Source organism: Indicator indicator, chromosome 30 (genome assembly GCF_027791375.1).
Source record: "Indicator indicator isolate 239-I01 chromosome 30, UM_Iind_1.1, whole genome shotgun sequence".
Lineage (NCBI taxonomy): Eukaryota > Metazoa > Chordata > Aves > Piciformes > Indicatoridae > Indicator > Indicator indicator.
Window position 1 is genome coordinate 2,312,993 of NC_072039.1, and position 18,825 is coordinate 2,331,817.

Sequence of the window (18,825 nt, forward strand, 5' to 3'; positions counted from 1 at the left end):
CAGCTGCAGGAGGAATGAAGGTGTGAGAAACCAAAGGTGCAAAGAAAGTGCTGTGATGCTTTTTGTTTCTTTTAACATGCCTGTTACAGCTCCCAGAAAAAACCCTTGTTATTTCCTCAGGTGTGTCTCATTGGTGACTGCATTGGAGGAATTTTGGGCTTTGATGCCATCTGCTACAATTCTAATCCAGCTGATGAGAGTCGAAGCAGCAGCAGGAGAGGAAGCAGCAGCAGCATCCAGGTGAAGAGAAAAAAAAATTCACACAGCTGAAACTCTGTAGATTCATTTCCTGGAGGAAATCAGCTCCATATAGACAAGAGAAAAATTAAGGCATTGGTAAATTGCCATCATAGCAGGAGATTTTTGGTCATATATATTAAAAAAAATGCTGTCTGAAAATTAGGTCTGCAGCTGGAGCTGTGTGATGCACAGAAGTCAGTACTGAAAGCTTTTATCTGCAGATCTTCAAAGCAGGGTACCAAGTGCTCTTTGTGGTATCCCTAACTGTAGATGCAAACGTTTTCTTTATCAGTAGTCTCTGGTAGGCTCCTCTTGCATCCCACAGAAGTTCACATTCTTTAACAATCAGGTCCTGCATCCATGGAGCATGAGGAGCAAGACCATTCATGTTGTAATGGGCACAGGTAAGACCCCTTCTGATTACCTTCTGATGTTTGCAGTTCTCGTGGAATGATGAATAATAATGAGGGCTAAGGCTTTGGTGTTACTCCTCCTTCCTGCTTCTAATCTCCTTCCAGCTTTTAGGCTATGCATTGCACAGGGAAATTTAGCCTTCATCTCTTTTCCTCATCTGCTGCTGCAAAAAGTCTAACCCCTTCTGCCCTTTCTTTGTATTTAATGGTAAAGAAGTGAGGTCGGATGTGTAAATAAAGCCATTTCATAGAAGCTCTGCTCTGGTTTGGTCACTATCTAAATTTCCCTTTTTTTTTTTTTTTTTCTCCTGCCTTCTGTTCATTCTCTGCAGGATAATCCCCTCTTGGCAGAGGACTCCAGTCTGGGTGGCAGCAAAGCCCTGAGCAAAAGCAATGTTGACATCTTGGGCAGCGTGGAGGATGAGAAGCCAAGGCAGCCGTTGCCTAGGAAACAGAGTGACTCGTCCACCTGTGACTGTGATACCATCACCCAGCATCATGCTTTCCTCTCTAGGTAACTGCTGCTGGATGGCTGAGGAGAGGCAATAAGCTTTGCCTTGGAATGGAGCCTGTCAGCACTGCAGCAGCAGAAGGATTTTTATTGTTTGTGCTGTGATCTGGAGGTTTGCTTAAAGTCCCTGTATACCCCTCGGAGAAAACCACAGGTGGGGTGGGCCAAGTAGGAACTTGCCCACACGTGGAGAGGTGTTTTTTGACCTCAGAGAAACCATAGATACAGTGGGTTAAGTATGAACTTACTCACACATGGAGAGCTTATTATTTAATCTTTATTCTACCCTGAGTCCTGAATATGCAAAACTGCATGCAAGCAGTTCTGCTTCTTCACTGCAGCCCACAGCAATCAGGATGGATGAATGCTTCCTAATTCCCAATTCCTCTTATGTTTTGCTTTCTAAAGACCTCTCTGACTTCCCTTACAGGCTTTCTATTGTTCTGCAAAGAGTGAGATAATTGCTTTGGGTGCTCCCATTGGGTTATTTCAGAATAAGCTTGCATATGTCTGTACTGCTAAAGAGGGGTGGGAGGTAAACTTCAATCTCAGTCCCTGTGTAACTTACCAATGAGTGTTCTGTAGAGCAACTGAGGACACTCTTGGATGTTGAAGATGGTAAATTTACTGAATAGCTGCACTGCAAATCAAGATAAGTGGCTGCTCTGCTGCAATAGCTAGCTAGAGTTTAAGGTATTGCTTGGATCTAGAGCTTTCTAACCTCTGCTCTGGGAATGGATTTGCTTTTTTTTTCTTTGGCTGCCATCTTCAATATTGTTGAAACAGTGCATTTTCTTTGCTCAGCATCCACTCAAGTGTGTTGAAAGATGGTGCAGACTTCCCTCCTGTGACTCCCAGCCTCTCAGAAGTCAGCTTGGGCCGATTTGAGTTCGAGGTGTCTGATTTCTTCCTCTTTGGATCGCCGCTTGGTTTGGTGCTGGCCATGAGGAGTACTGTTCTGCCTGGCCTGGATGGTAAGATCTTTCTGGGGCTTGGTGACCCTTTAAACAAAGAGAGTCAGCAAGAAGGGGTAAATAAAGGAGCCTAGTTGAAGGCTAGGGAGGTAAGTTTCTTCCTCTAAAAGATGGGAATGTAAGCATAGATAGGTGTTGAGCTGGTAAGGCTTGTTCTGAGGGTGGCACCACTCACCTGGCAATGTCTCTCTTGCTCTTCTGCTAATCATATACTCCATGGCATACAACATGAAGCTTACACCTCACCAAGGGTCTGTCCTTGAGAAGGATATCAAAAGTAATGTCTGTGCTAACACTCAGTAATATATTTACAATTTTTTTCCTTCCCTCTCTTCCTCTGTCTGGTCTTCCTCCCTGCTACAGGTGTGCAACTCTGATTGTGGGGTCTCTGTAATCTCTGTTGCAGTTAAATGTTTTTTACATATGAAGTAGCAAACAATCTAAATTTCTTGTGGCCTGGAGTTTGCAGAAGACCAACTTAACCATGTTGCTGTATAGGTTCCTTGAGAATTGTGAAGGGGCAGCTCTGAACTCTTTCTCTGTCTCTTTCTCACTCAAGTATGCCAGGTGCGCCCAGCCTGCAGCCAGGTGTACAGCTTCTTCCACTCTGCTGACCCGTCTGCCTGCAGACTTGAACCATTGCTGGAGAAAAGATTCCATCTCCTGCCTCCATTCAGTGTCCCACGGTACCAGAGATACCCACTGGGGGATGGAAGGTCTCACCAGTTAGGTACAGTACCTGTTTTCATAGCTCTCCTTACCTGTTCCCTTAAGCATTCTTTCCTTACACAGCTCACAGGTCTTGCTCTCCTCCTCACTCTGCAGGACTTTGCTCCATGGTTCTTGCATCTGATGCTATTCAGGAAAATTAGCTCTGTGATACAAATAAACAGACGGACACACTGGTTTCAGAGCCATGCTGTTCACCTCATTGTCCTTTCTTGTTTATTTTCCTTTCTGTAACCTGCAGGTGATGCTATCCAAGCCCACAGTGCTCTGTTCCTTGAGAACAGCTCTTTGAACATACCTTTCTCTCAGGAGAGCCCTGCATCTCCAAATGCATCTGATCAACCACAAGGGAAAACAAGGAAGTTGAGCTTGGCCAGCACAAACAGTGAAAACTCAGGGTCAACAGAAAGCTTGCCCTCAGCATCCCTCACCAACAGTGAGTGCAGCCTGGTGCTAGGTGCTGCCTGATATGGCACCATCCCTTCCCTTCCTGGCCTTATCTGTGGAAAAGGAAAACCAGCTTGGAAATCTGGGGAGAATCCTAAGTCACTGCAGTTTTTGAATACTACAATTTGTCTTCCTTTTCTGTTTGTAATTAAGTAGCTAAAGCAATACTGGGGCTGTTTAGCCTGAAGAGAAGACTGAGAGGTTCCACCTCAACATGAGGAAGAACCTCTTCACTGTGAGGGTCCCAGAGCGCTGGAGCAGGCTGCCCAGAGAGGTTGTGGAGTCGCCTTCTGTGGAGACTTCCCAGCCCTGTCTGGATGTGTTCCTGTGTGACCTGTGCTGGATTCTATGGTCCTGCTCTGGCAGGGGGGTTGGACTTGAAGATCTCCAGAGGTCCATTCCAACCCCTAGCATCCTGTGAGCCTGTGTAGCACAAGTGAAGTCAGGGGTTTGTATTGAGGTGTTGCTCATAAAAAGTCATAGGTTGGACTTGATGAGCTTGAAGGTCTTTTCCAACCTGGTTAATTCTGTGATTAAGGGTTTCATACTGAAGAGGTTTAGAAGCATATTCCAGTCAGGAAAGAGAATAGCTAGGTAAGGTTTGTTACCCATGATTAGAAGTGCTAGAAATCATTATACTGCCCTGTTGCTGGGCTGCAGTCATAGATCAGTGCTCCATTTGGGAAGAATTTGCAATTCTTCCTCTCTAACAGGACCATGCAACTACTGCTCTTTCACCCTGCATTTTCCATGGAACCAAGGGAAATCATGCCCCAGATGATTTCTTGGACCCAACAGAACTTTGTAAGATTGCAGGCATTGAAGTGATGATGCAGTCAGTGGAAAACAGAACTTTGTGTTTGGTAAATGCCTTTTAACAGGCTCAGATGCCAAGAATAAAAAAAGCAGAAGACTTCGTTCAGTCATCTGGCTTAAACATAAAGACAGAAAGAGGGTTGTTAGGAGGAAATCTTACAGAAATGTGATGCTCTTTTGGTTGATTTTCCTTTTTTTTTCTTTTCTTTTGTAGTTACTGCAAAGTGGTGGGGAACAAAACGAATAGATTATGCCTTGTACTGTCCAGATGTGCTGACAGCATTCCCAACTGTGGCCCTGCCTCACCTCTTCCATGCCAGCTACTGGGAATCAACAGATGTTGTGGCCTTCATTTTAAGACAGGTCATTGATCTCTGCATTTGGTTTTTTTTTCCCCTCTCTGACTGTCACTTGATACCATCCTTATGTTTTCACCATTTTCTCTGGAAGAATGTGCCAGCTCTATGGAAAAGCTTTGAAAAAAGTACTTGAAGTGTTGGCCAAGAGGTGAAAGCAGTTTGGACAATTCACGTGGCCCTGTGGCTCATCTCTTTGTGTTTTCGTTGTGCTTTTGGCTCTGTAGCCTTACTCAGCTGCAGCAGCACTGTACTTCCACCCTTTTTTCTCTTTTTGCCAACTAGCAGGGCTCCCCAGCACACAGTTTATTAAAATAATTGCTATAATTTCAGGTGATGAGGTATGAAAATGTAAACTTCAAGGAAAATGACAACCTGGATCCAGCAACGCTGAATCCATCCAATCCGCCGGAAAAATGGCTCCGCAAGAGGACCCACGTCAAGTTGAGAGTAAGTGTGGATCCGTGTGCCAAGGGAACACTGGGGGCTTGCAGCAATCTAAATGGAGTTTGGTCTCCCAGAGCATAACCAAATATTACTGAAGAGCTGAAAACATAATCCAGAGGCAAACAAATTAACAGTTAGGGAACAGGAACAATCTGAGAGGTGTCCATGCCTGGGTGGGGAGGTTGGAGTAGAGGATGCCTAAGGTCCCTTCCAACCCAAGGCTTTCTGTGATTCCTGATTGCTGTATGCTTGGAGAGAGTACCTTGATTTAAATAGCAGAGAGGCTTTACATTTGAGTTAGGCAAAGAGCTTGTTCTTTTATTCCCTTACATGTTAGGTGAATCCATAATTCCAGGAAAAAAACCATTTTCTTCATTCTTCAGATGCCACTTTGTTCAGTGAAGATGCACCTCTCTTGCATGTAATTCTGCAGCTCTGTGGCACCACTTGAAGGGAAAGATAATTAGCATTCCCTTAAATGCTCTCTTTTATTTGGTCATCATGAGTGCAGCCTGTTCAGGAACCTGCCATTAGCAGAAGCATGGCTTCAGCTGAAGTGGGAACAGTTTTGCTAGGTGCTCTCAGTGCACTGTGACACACCTCAGATGCATTGCCCAGGACTGTGTTTCAGTGGCACTGCTCCTCATAACAGAAGAGAGGCAGCAGCCTGGTTACAGCAGCGAAGAGCCCTCTCACCTCCTGCTCTCATTTCAGAACGTGACTGCTAACCACCGAGCTAACGACGTCATTGCAGCAGAAGATGGTCCTCAGGTGCTGGTTGGGCGCTTTATGTATGGACCTCTGGACATGGTAGCTTTAACAGGAGAAAAGGTAAAGTCTAAGTAATCAGATCATAAGGGTGTTCAGCAGTAGGACAAGGGGGAATGGTTTGAAGCTGAGGCAGAGCAAGGTTAGACTGGAGCTGAGGAAGAAGTTCTTCAGCGTGAGGCTGGTGAGACTCTGGAACAGGCTGCCCGGGGAGGCTGTGGCTGCTTCCTCCCTGGGGGTGTTCAAGGTCAGGTTGGATAAGGCTTTGAGCAGCTGAGTCTAGCTGAGAGGTGTCCCTGGGCATGGTGGGGAGGTTGGAATAGATGATCTCTTTGGGTCCCTTCCGACCCCTGACATCCTGTGATCTCTGAGGTCCCTTCCAACCTAAGCCATTCTATGAAATTCCTAATTTTTCTAAACCTGCTTTTACTGGAAAACAATTGCTGAAGTGTAGCACAGATGTACAGAACTAGAGAAAAAAAAGCCTTACAGGGAGGGGAAGGGCTGTCACTAGCCAAGGATGTCACTTGGAAGCTTTTAGTACAAGCCACAGCTGGAGATAGTAATGGGATCTAAGCTTGGAGGGCCTTGCAAAGGGAGGGATGCTGTGTGCCACAGAATCAGAGTTGCCTACGTTGGAGAAGACCTTAAAGACCATCAAGTGCAGTGGTTAGCATGTGTGTGTCTGTGGTTTCTGCAGGTGGATATCTTCCTCATGACGGAGCCCTCGTCGGGTAGGTGGGTGTACTTCGACACTGAGATATCCAACAGCAGTGGCAGGATATCCTACAGCATTCCCAAGGAGAAGAGGCTGAGAGTTGGTGTGTATCCCATCAAGATGGTGGTCAGGTAATAGCTCCAAGCTGCAACTACAGCTGTGATGATGGTTTGTTGTGATCAGAAAAGACACCAGTTCAGACTGGAGGGGGTGTGGAGAGGGATTTTGGTCAGGTAGTTATCTTTTCCTGGTCTTGTCACCGTGCTGTCAGCTTAGACCTGAAGCAGCAATCATCTGTTTAGTGGCCAGGCCAATGAGTTTATCCCTACTGCAACACAAATCCTCAGTGCTTCTATAGACATATATAGACACAGCACGTTTCAGTAGCAGTTTAGTTACTTCAGACTAGTTTGGAGGTTGTGGCTGCCTCCTCCCTGGGGGTGTTCAGGGCCAGGCTGGATGATGCCTTGAGCAGCTGAGTCTAGTGGAGAGGTGTCCCTGCCCATGCTGGGGAGGTTGGAGTCGATGATCTCTGAGGTCCCTTCCAACCAGAACCGTTCTGTGGTTTATACACATCTGATTTCTTACTGAAGTCAAGCTTCCCAATTTCTCTTTGCAAAGCTGCTTCTTAGAAGTTCCAGTTTTAATTGCCCAACACAAAATGGAAATCTGAAGCCTTATTTGACAGCAATTTTTGAAGCTGTAGATCCAGACAGATCTAATTTCAGATCTCAACTGGAATATGCTCAAAATACATTCTGACTGTTTTTTTTTTTCCTTTTTTTTTTAATGTATTTATTGCTTGGACTGTCCAGAGGGGACCAGACCAGTGCTGCAAGTTACCTGACTGTGCTTCCCCGAGGAATGGAGTGTGTGGTGTTCAGCATTGATGGTTCATTTGCAGCAAGTGTTTCAATCATGGGAAGTGACCCCAAAGTGCGAGCTGGGGCTGTTGATGTCGTTAGGTAAGTGAGGTTTGCACACTTCACTTCTTAAATCTCTGACTTTCCTATTTGAACATTAATAGGAAGGAAGAGAGCACAGGGGTTTTTATTGTGGTCTTTTTTTTTTTCTTTTCATTAAATGAACAACAGTCCTTTTTAAAAGCCAGGATTCTTCTTTGCAGGTGTATCTCGATATCTGAATTTTTTTTAGAGGAGTGTTTGAATGCTGTGGTTTCCTTTGAAATTTCTAGTTTAAGTTGCCTGAAGATTTAAAAAGTTGGCTTCTTGGGACTATGGCCTTAAAAGTGTGGTGGTGCAGGGAATTAGTGATGGTTCCTTGTGTCACTGTGACTAGCAGCTTGTATCTTGTGTTTCCCTCACTTCAAATAAGGACATACTTCTAAGATACCAAATGCCCTGAATGCGAGAGCATTTTATAGAGGGGAAATTAAAAGGTCTTTAAATCCAGTCTTCCAAATCTGTTAATGTCAAACTGGCTGGGGAAGCTCTTGTTTTGGATCTTGCATGGCAGTGGGTGGGTGTAACTTCTCAGTTAACTGTTCGAGGACAGATTGGATGAGGCTTTGAGCAGCCAAGTCTAGTGGAGAGATGTCCCTGCCCAGGTTGAAGTAGATGATGTCTAAGGTCCCTTCTAACCTGAGCCATTCTACGGTTCAAATTTTCCACTACTTACAGCTGAAGCAGGAGGAATTCTCACTAAAGCTTTTGAAGGTACCAGGACTTGATGCTTAGCTCTCACATTTAATATATCACTGTACAAGAATTTCTCTTGCTGCCCTCTGCCTTTTTTAAGATGCAGACATTAATACTTAGTTATTTTTTACTAGGAGCAGGGACTTAACTATGCTGCTTTCCACTTGTTGAAGGATGGCATCTGACTTCTAAGTGGCTCTGTGCTGGGCAAAGAAATGCTGAGCCGACCTGTGAGTCTCATTTCTCTTTCTGCACCCACATAACCTACCTGCTGTTCCTGACAGGCACTGGCAGGACCTGGGCTATCTGATTATCTACATTACTGGCCGCCCAGACATGCAAAAGCAGCGTGTGGTTTCATGGTTGTCTCAACACAACTTCCCCCAGGGGATGATCTTCTTCTCAGATGGGCTTGTCCACGACCCGCTGCGACAGAAGACCATTTTCCTCCGGAATCTCATGCAAGAGGTACCACAAACCTCTTTATAGCCTTTCAAACCTTTTCCCAGAGAATGTCATTCAGGGGGTTTAATAAATGTTTATCAATACCTGAGGGCTGGGTGCCAAGAAGGAGAGGACAGGCTCTGCTCAGTTGCACCCTGGGATAGGACAAGGGGCAGTGGATAGAAACTCCAGCACAGGAGGTTCCAGCTCAACATGAGGAGGAACTCCCTCACTGTGAGGGTCACAGAGCACTGGAACAGGCTGCCCAGAGAGGTTGTGGAGTCTCCTTCTCTGGAGACTTTCCAGCCCCATCTGGATGTGTTCCTGTGTGACCTGTGCTGGATTCTGTGATCCTGCTCTGGCAGGGGGGTTGGACTCAATGATCTTCAGAGGTCCCTTCCAACCCCTAACATCCTGTGATCCAATGACAAGGTTAAAGATCTCTCTTCCTTTGGTACAGTAAATCTCACTGGCCATCACAAAGTCTTTTTGCCATTTCTTATTTCTTTCCTCACTTTTTGAAGAGCAAGGAAGGCTGATAAAACATCCAAAGGGGCCCTCCTGGCATAACAGATAGATGAACTCCTTGCTCTTCCCTGTGTGTAGTCCTCACTGTCATGCAGACAGACAGATTGAGCCTCCTGTGGTTTACAGAATGAGGCTGCTAGCAATGATCTCAGCTGCTGCTTGATTGCAGAACAAGTGCCACCCTGGTAGTGCACATGTTGAATAGAGAGCTCATTTTAGGAGCAATGTTTGTTTCAGTGCCACATCAAAATCTGTGCTGCATATGGCTCCATGAAGGACATCTCTGTGTACAATGTCTTGGCTCTGTCACCATCCCAGATCTACATAGTTGGACGATCAACCAAGAAGTACCAGGCACAGTGTCAAGTAAGTGACTCTTGTTACTCAACCAGGAAGTCCTAGGGGGAACAAGGGGATGCAGGCATGTGAATGCATCTGCAAACTCACACTCACACACCCCCAAAGAGGAAAGGACCAGAGACACTGTTTCTGAGAAAGGCAGTTTTGCTTTCAGCAAAGGGAATGGGGTGGTCCTGAGGAGCAAAGGGAATGGGGTGGTCCTGAGTAATAATGGGCATGGGGTGGTCCTGAGGAGCAAAGGGAATGGGGTGGTCCTAAGTAATAATGGGGATGGGGTAGTCATAAGTAGGAGCAAAGGGAATGGGGTGGTCCTAAGTAATAATGGGGATGGGGTAGTCATAAGTAGGAGCAAAGGGAATGGGGTGGTCCTAAGGAGTAAAGGGAGTGGGGTGGTCATAGGTAGGAGTAAAGGGAGTGGGGTGGTCATAGGTAGGAGTAAAGGGAGTGGGGTGGTCATAGGTGGCATCTGTAAGCTGCATCACAAATTGCTGAATGACAAAATGGAACAGGTCACTGAAAGCAGACAAAGGGAGAGGAGCATTAGTGCTCTGCAGGTATCTAACTGGGATGCTCAAGAGAGGAATTTAATTCCTCGCTGAACTCACGGGTCGAGGCAGTCGTCATTTGTCCCTCCCTTTCTTCCCTCCCTGTTTCAGTTCCTCAGTGAAGGGTATGCAGCCCACTTGGCCTCGCTGGAGTTCAGCCTCCACTCCCGCCCCAAGAAGAACAGCTCTCGGATGATCCTGCGGAAGGGCAGCTTTGGCCTCCACTCCCAGCCGGAGTTCCTGCGCAAGAGGAACCACCTCCGCAGGACTATGTCTGTGCAGCAGCCGGAGCCACCTGCCTCCAACCCCAAGCCAGAGCGTGCCCAGAGCCAGCCCGAATCAGACAAAGATCACGACAGGCACTTGCCTTCCATTGCTTGGGTTCGAGGGGGAGTTCACAAGTTTGAATCTATCCCTTAGGAAGCTTGGGAACGTAGCTCTTGGGTGCAGCCCATCAGACTCCTAGGCCTGCCTCAGAGGTAATGTTGAGGCAGCTTGAAACTAAGAGATGTAGAGGGGAACCTGTACCTCAGAGTCTTCCCTGCTCTGGAATCTGCCTTCTTACACCAAGTGGGGAGCTTGCAGTCTGTTCCCCTTGATGTGTTGATTGAGAAACATTAAACCTAAACCCATGGCAAGTGCTTACGGCATCAGAGCAACAGGAAATCTCTTTGGTTATATATATATATATCTTATTTTTTTCTTCAACAGATGTAATAAAATGTGCAATAAGAGAAAAAGCTGCAACTGGCTGACCTTCCTCAAAAGGAGGAGTCTCATATCAGCTGACTAGCTGCACCCAAAACAGTAGGCCCCATAGGTTGCAGAGGTTTGCACTTTAACTATGAAAGTGAGGTATCTGTTTCCACTTCACTTACAGGGGAAGCAGAGGTGGGAACTGTAGTAACAAGTGGTCAGGATTTACAGAACAAGATGCTTTTTGGGTGCCTTAAACCCAAGATTTCCTTTACAGCTTGCAGTCTTGGTCAGCAGACCCCCAGCATGGGCACTCATGTTTGTGTGAGGTGCTGGACATAGATGGGAGAACTCTGCTCAAGAATCAAACCATGAAAAACAAAACAAAACAAAAACATGTTAGAAATCAATGTGTCTGCCACAGTCTGAAGCAGTTGGTGTTGCTGTATACAGAGTAATGTGCAAGTGTACAAAGATCACATTTGTTTTGTGGAACTTTGGTGACTGTGCAAAATGTGTTGGGACTACCAGTAAGGAGATGGCTCTGACCATCTCAAGTCCAAGAGGTACTAAGGTGGTAGTAAGCTAAAGGGAACCCTTTTACTAAGGGCTCTACAAACTTCAGAGCAATCACTTTTCTCATTGTTCTACCTAGAAACTTTACACTGGAGGTGAAGAGGAGAGGAAAAAAAAAAAGTGAGGGAATTCCTGTGAGTAAATTGTTTACCTTCTGCTTTCTAACAACTGCTGTGTTGAGACAATCTGTAGCATTCAGAAGGACAGCATTGGAGCTTCAAAGAACGGACACACCAAATTCCAGGTGCCAAACAGACGTTTTCCTACTAATGTAAATTCCTCATTGGATCCCTCAATGAACTTACTAAGAAGCAAAGTGTGTGGAATTCTCCCTCTGTGGTAATATTTCTAAAGTGTTGTGGTTAGTTTAACGTAGTAGCAGTTTGCAGATTCTTCCACCACACCACATTCAGCATGAGAACTTTGACTGAAGTGTTTTAAAACCTGCAATGAAGTTCCAAGTGCACAGAAAACTCCTTTCTCCTTCAAAGTGAAAACCAGACTAGTGACACTGAGAAACTTTGAGGTCAGTAGGAGATTTTTCTTTCCAGGTTTGTGTTTGGTTTTAATTTCAGGGAGTTGGGGTCGTGCCTTCCCCCCACCCACACTCCCCCTTCCAGGTTTTCCTAGTGTGCAGCTCGACCAGAAACAGCCTCTGAACAAGTCTGTTCAGTAAAATTAAGGATTTTTGAAAGTTGATGTGTAAAGAAAGCAAGAAATGCAGTGGAGAGCTATGAAGACAGTGCAGAAGTGAACCCAAAGGTTTCAGTGTGCATTTTGAAGGGCATGGTGATGCCTTTTGCTTTGAAGGGCAGCAAAGCAGCTCATGAAGGGAGAGCGTGGATTTAAATTTGTGGACAGTACTTGGTGAGATTATCTGTTACCTGTTTTGAACTTCTGGAAAGAGCTCTCTTGGCACAGCAGTAATTTGTTTTCTATAATGTGTCCCTTAAAGGAAAAGGGAATCTCTGCTGAAGATTCAGGAAAGGTTAAAAGTTGATAGCTCACACTACCTGTGTTACAGGGGGCTGGGGTTTTATGCCCTGTTGCCAAGTCAGCCAGCTACAAAAGCTGAATCAAAGATATCACATAGAATCATGTCATAGAATGGTTTGGGTTGGAAGGGACCTTAAAGATCATCCAGTTCCAAGCCCCTACCCTGGGCAGGGACACCTTCCACTAGCCCAGGTTGCTCAAGACCTCATCCAACCTAGCCTTGAGCACTTCCAGGGAGGGGACATCCACAACCTCCCTGGGCAGCCTGCTTCAGTGTCTCACCACCCTCACTGTAAAGAATTTCATCCTAATATCCAATCTGTCTACCCTGCTCTAGTTTCAAACCTTTCCCCCTCATCCTTTCACCCCAGGCCCTTGTAAAAAGTCCCTCCCCAGCTTTCTTGTAGGGCCCCTTCAGGTACTGGAAGGCTGCTCTAAGGTCTCCCCAGCGCCTTCTCTTCTCCAGGCTGAAACTCCATGGAAGCAGCCTTCAGGTTTACAAATATTTTCCCAGTAGTGTCACACCTAGTTCTCTAACCCATAAACTCAGAGGAATTATTCTGTGGCCTGTCTTGGCCCTGTTACTTGTATTAATTCTGATCATAGAATGCACTGCCTTGGGAGGGACCTCTGAAGACCATCTAGTCCAACCCCCCTGCAGTAAGCAGGGACATCCCCAACTAGATGAGGTTGCTCAGAGATCCATCCAGCCTGCCTCATTTCTTCCTCTGTCCTCTGCAGCTAGGAGGTTGTGCAGGTAAAGCAACCTGCATTTCCCTTCAGTCAGCTCACTGTCAGCATGCTCCTGCTTGCTGGGTTTAAACAGACCTGGGAACCCAAGGCTAGTAGAGGAGGAACTCATGAGGCAGGTAAGTTTGCTGAGGGGACCTAAAAGCAACATGGATTGCAAACTTCTTTCTAAGCACTGGGTGTTGTGTAGCACGTCTCCTGACATTGATCACTGTTCCTGCTGCAAAGTTCAAGGCTAATGTTTCTTTAGCTGTCTACCTCTATGATCCAAGAGACTCCAAGATCTATTTTTCTTTTTTTTTTTTTAAGTTGCTGTAGTAGAAAGGCTTCCTTCCTTTCCAAAGAGGGATCTGTGTGTGATTCTGACTGTATTGAAGGAACCAGCACCTGAGCACAAGGTTAGAGCAATCTCCTAAGTTGTTAAGCTCTGTCTTTTGTAGACATAGTGTCATGAAAACTGATTTTTGTCTGTTTCTATTATTGAGTCAACTTTGCAGTAGTCACTGTGCTGGCTTCTCAAGAATATTGTGAGCTAATAGTAGTAAAACCAATGTGTGTGTGTGTGTGTGTGTGTGTGCATGATTTAGATGGGTAATGTTTCAAACTTTCTACACCTGGAAATGAAGTCAAGCTGAAAATACTTTCCCTGATTTAATTTCCTACAGCTATGAGAGCTCATGTGGCCTTTTGCATAACTCTGATGTTACTTCTTGCTCAGGGATGGAATGGTTTATCTCCTGATCACATGCCTCCAGCTGAGCACTTTGGCAAAGAGTGACACAAGGCACTAATTTGGAGGTTAAGGCTTCTTGTTAATTAGCTGATCTTCCAAACCATTACATGCTAGATGCATTTCATAGGCTCATAGATTCACACTGGTTTGGGTTGGAAGGGACCTCAAGAATCATCTAGATTCAATCCCACTGCCATGGGCAGGGCTAGACCAGGTTGCTCAAGGTCTCATCCAACCTGGCCTTGAACACCTCCAGGAGGGTGGCATCCACAACCTCCCTGGGCAGTCTGGGAAAGCACCAGGCAATTGCCACTAAAGTGGTAAAGCAACTTCTGCTAGAGCTGAGGGTATGAACAAGGTTTGAGCCATCTCACAGCTAGGCTGGCTGTCCAGCAAGGCTCAGTGGCAATGGCTGGGGACCTCATGCATGTTGAACCTCTAGCTTGCTTTTTCTTTGTTTGTTGTCCCAGCTATGCTTAGGAAAACTCCTGTGGTTTGCCTGATGACTCATTGGGTTTACAGCATCATTTTTCAGTTGTGTTTTTTCCTTGAAGTCTTTGCTTCTGGTCAGAATTTTAGTTACATGAAACTGCATGTGGTGGTGGTTCAGGGGCAGGCAGTTTGCAGTTGGCTTTCAGTTTTACTCCTGTGCTCTCGTAGAATAGAATTATTTAGGTTGGAAAAGACCTCTAAGATCATCAAGTCCAACCATTCATGGAAGGATTATCAGTCCTCCTAAGCAGGCTGAGGATAAGCTCGGTCCTCCAGTCTTCTTGCTTAAACTTTATAAGGCCACAGAAGTGTTAAATCATGCACAGAAGGAAAAGGGATAGAGAAGTCAGGCAGGTGGATGCCCAAGGCACAGGTTACACTCAGTCAGCAATTTCTGCACCTTTAGTGCCTCCAGTCTGTTACAGAAAAATGCATTCTTTTAACCTGCTGAAGGAAGGAAACCTAAGCGAAACTGTAAATCACAAAATCATTATTTCAGTGGGTGCTAAGGCAGTGCAAAGTTGGAAGCATTTACTTCTTTTTTTCCCCTGTTGCTATGGATCCAGTTTTAAATTACTGCTTTAAAAAAAAAAAAAAAGTTAAAAATTAATGGCTGTGATTAATACAAGTGGTATAGACTTGAGATATTGTGAAAACACACCTGGCACAACTGTGGTTTGCTATTGTTTGTGTGTGTAGTTACTAAATTAAAACGAAAACCACCTTCAGTGAAGTTTTGGTTTTGCTTTCACAGCAACTTTATAACCAGTATTATTTTTGCAATTAAAAAAACCAAAACAATTAAAACCCCACAAACTAGACAAAACCCAACTCCACAATGGCTGTTAATTCAATTTTGTTGTCTAGTTAGGATTTGAATATATTGTTGTGTAAAAAAAAAACCAAAAAAAAAGGTGCAGAATATTCCACAGATCTGAATAGTGATGTTGAGCCAAATCTGTTTTATTTTTGAATAATAATTATTTTCTTTTTTTTTTTAGTGTTTGCATACACTTAGTGCTCTTGGAAAACAAATTCTTGCTTGACCAAAGTACTCCTGTTTGATTTCGTGGCATGGTTTGTATCTATTCAGTGTTTTGTTAGGCATAAAAAAAAAATGCCATTGGTAATTCTTGTTCCTTGGGGTTGAGGAGAGCTGCCACTTGGGGTTGTTTACACACAGGCAGGCTCAGTTCTTACAGATTACTTCACCTGTTCCTCTAGTATCATAGAATTGTCAGGGTTGGAAGGGACCTCAAGGATCATTTAGCTTCAAACCCCCCTGCTGTGGGCAGGGATACCTCCCCCTAGGTCAGGTTCCCCCAGACTTCACCTGGGGGAAGTCACTTCTAAAGTGCTTCTGTAGAAGTGGAACTATAAAGTGGAGGAAAAAAATATTCCATACCTTAATCTACTATTAAAATAAGCAGAACCATGACACTTTAGCTGGAAGCTCCACTCTTCTGCAAAATAACCTTTATTTGCCATTATTAATGACCAAAATAGTCCCTTTATTTTTTTCTTCAGCCTTTAGGCTAGGGCACTACTTCTGTGTATGTGTATGTGTGTGTGTGTGCCTAAGCACATCTCCAATACTTAAATCTACAGCACCAAGGAATAAATTAACAAGGGCGGGAGGGAGAAATGGAAATATTTTTCCTTATTTATTTTTGTTTCCTAATATTTGTTAAAATTCATTTTTAAGCATTTTTAATAATGTCTAGAATCAGTCAATATTTTCATTTTTAAAGTGTTTAACAATTGTTAGTCATCAGACAGGACTTTCCTCAGGCTTTCTTTCCTTGCTCCCTCTTGCATCTAAGCTCTAGAAAGGTGAGTACCCCAGCAAAGGTACTGGGTGAGCAGGGATTGGGCACCTTTTAATGAGCCCACTGGCATGAGAGAGTGGGAAGGAGAGGTTGCACACTGCAATTCCATGAGGTTTTGGGTTTTTTTCTGATTAGAGCTTGAAGTGTGCTATCTGACCTCAAGATAGCTGCATTGAATTGTTCATTTCAGGCATGCAGTGGCACTTCCCCATCCTCATCCAGAGCTGGTAGAGGATAGAATTACCACAAACACAAAACCTTCCTCCCTTAGCTTCTCTAAGAGCAGTGATTCCCCCATGCTGTGTTGATAGCCTCAGCAGAAATTGGGGGGGCGGGGGGGGATAACAAGGGACTTTGACTTCATTCTGTTTAATCATTCAAGGGTAAATAGAGGTTCCTAGAGATGATCCTAAATTTGGTTCCCCCATACAAAAAAAAAAAAAAAAAAGTAAAAAAATAAGTAGCTAATAACACATTTTTGGGGGCTGAAAAGAGCTCTTCTTTGCAGAAATAAAGGTACTGGAGCAGCTAGCATCCTGTGTCATGGACTCTGGAACTGAAGTCAGGTGTTGATATTGCCTCATTCTAGCTCAAACCCAAGGTAAAAGGATTACTGTTTACCCTCTGGTTGTATTTATGTCAATATGCTCCAATAAACTGGAGATAACCACAGGGGAGGGGGGAACAGGAACCAAAGCTGACAGCTCCTTTCTCATTTGTAAGGATGCACAGAACTCATGGAGGAGAAATGAGAGAGAGGTGCAGGCTTACTGTGATGTGTTGGGAGATGGTTTACCAGATGGGACAATGTTGAAATGTCACTTACAGATTGTAAGCTTTAAAGATGAGGTTATTGAGGGAGGACTGGTATAGGGCCCAGGGTGGCAGTCCTCTCACAGAACCCCAGGCCTTTTGCATCATTTATTTTTCTATTTGTGGGGGGGAGGGAGGGAACAGTCCACTTCCAACTGAATTCATACAAGGAAACTTGAAAATTGTTAGCTGTTAACTTTCAGTTTGTAGTTTTATTATGATGTGCATACTTTGAAATATTGTTTGTCAGTGAGAAGGTTCTATCTGGTGACAAATGTTTATATTTCCTATGGCTGCCTTGTAAAGATTCAAACAAACAAAAATGTACAATAATGAATTTCTTAATATGGAACAAGGAGTAAGATTTCTACAACTGGTACAGATTTTGATGTGAGCTGGTTTTTAAAAATCTTATCATGGATTAGTCAAATAAAAACCTTCCTTGCCTTTAAGCCAACAGTGTCACTGCTTCTTCTTACCAGGGATCTGGGAAGTAGTGAGCCATCATTGTACATATTTGAGTAGCTAATGGAAGCAGTATAAATAGAGGCTGTTTAAGCCATCTGACTGCCTGAAGTAATACTTAGATTGGAGGTTGACTTTTCACAGAGTTCCAACTCTCCCTCCTTCTCAGCAGTCATATAAAAACATTTATGAACAAGACAGCATCTTAGTGAAAGCTTTATAGGAGTAGTAGGAGGAGATACAAAGAATCAATTCAAGCTACTGTGTAGAATTAAAGATGTTGTAGCACAAAACCAATGGTTAACTTCACTGCCAAGATGCTGTTTAAAGCAGCAGCAATACTGTAAAGTTGCACTGATTTGTCTGGACCCTAACTACTTAGGTTTAATTAAGCTAATCTAATAGCAATCCTTAATAGAGTCTTAATGTGGTTTCTCTCTTGTGGCATGAGTGACTCCACAGAAGCCTGGTGCCTTGGAATGGCAGTTGTGGTCAGAACTCCAACAAACCACTGCTGTTTTATTAACTTCCAGTTATCCATGATGCTCAACTTTTGCTTTCTTTATATATATATATATAAAAAACATATTAAGCTTTCAGCATAAGGGACTGGGACTTTGTATTAATTAATGCTTGTAGCAATTGGACACCAGTAAATACTAAATACTACCTATGCTCACCCTTTGTGAGTCTGTGGCCCTTGCTCTGGTCAGTCCAACATAAGCTTCAAAGTACTTCCTGCCCTATGAAAGTCACACTCATGTGTGATGTCTGGGGCACAGTTTTGATTTTCCTGTTCACCTGGAAAGAAAAAGCAAGGGAAGGGAAGTCCTGAGCTGCTTTGTCATGCAGATTGTAAAATGTTACGGCTTGCTCAGTGGATGGAGTGCACCTTTACAAGTGCTCCACAGAGCTCTCCTGTGTTAGTTTATGAGCATATATAGTTACAGCTATCTCTGCCTAGGTACCAAGGGCTCCCTGGAGTTTCATTGCACAGCTTCTGATAGCTTGAGAAGGTTTCTGAGCTGGACGTGCAGGCTGTGAGTTCTGTGCCATTAGAGAGCTGTGGTTTGATCCTGCATGGTGCCTGCAGAAGAACAAGACTGCCATTAGCAGCATGAAGTCAGTAAGGTATATTAACTGCCTGTCATGCAAATTCCTGGGAAAGTGTTAGATGGGAGCAAGAAAGAGGTCTGTGGCCTCTACACTTTCAGGGTCTAACAATTCTGAACACTGGCCAGAAAATACTTTACCTTCAGTGAGCATAAATGCCAGTACAAGTGAAGTACTGCAGTGCTTTAGCAACAGGAGCATTTCTTGGGATAAAAATCTAAGCCTTTAGAATGAAAAACATTAGCACATAGAACTGGTGACTATAAACAGCTTGAGATCAAGATTTGTTTCATCATGGAAAAGATGAAAAGGGAGCTAACACTAAAACTCATGACAGTTGGATACTGTAACAAAGCACCTCCAAAAAAAAAGGGAGTTTGGTTATTCCAGCAGGCAACCCACAAACCA

At 44.3% G+C, this 18,825-nt stretch overlaps 1 protein-coding gene across 1 annotated transcript in view; it reads left to right on the forward strand.

The window, feature by feature from the left end:
- The window catches only part of PITPNM3 (PITPNM family member 3), a 45,256-nt gene extending 34,882 nt beyond the window's left edge, over positions 1-10,374 (forward strand). Inside the window, exons 8-20 of the mRNA XM_054394520.1 lie at positions 121-240; positions 986-1,167; positions 1,969-2,138; positions 2,698-2,868; positions 3,109-3,303; positions 4,345-4,493; positions 4,820-4,936; positions 5,648-5,764; positions 6,402-6,550; positions 7,235-7,384; positions 8,362-8,545; positions 9,287-9,415; positions 10,066-10,374. Coding sequence (XP_054250495.1) covers positions 121-240; positions 986-1,167; positions 1,969-2,138; positions 2,698-2,868; positions 3,109-3,303; positions 4,345-4,493; positions 4,820-4,936; positions 5,648-5,764; positions 6,402-6,550; positions 7,235-7,384; positions 8,362-8,545; positions 9,287-9,415; positions 10,066-10,374 — 2,142 coding nt within the window. The remainder of the gene's footprint in view (positions 1-120; positions 241-985; positions 1,168-1,968; positions 2,139-2,697; positions 2,869-3,108; positions 3,304-4,344; positions 4,494-4,819; positions 4,937-5,647; positions 5,765-6,401; positions 6,551-7,234; positions 7,385-8,361; positions 8,546-9,286; positions 9,416-10,065) is intronic.
- The last annotated feature ends 8,451 nt before the right edge of the window (positions 10,375-18,825 follow it).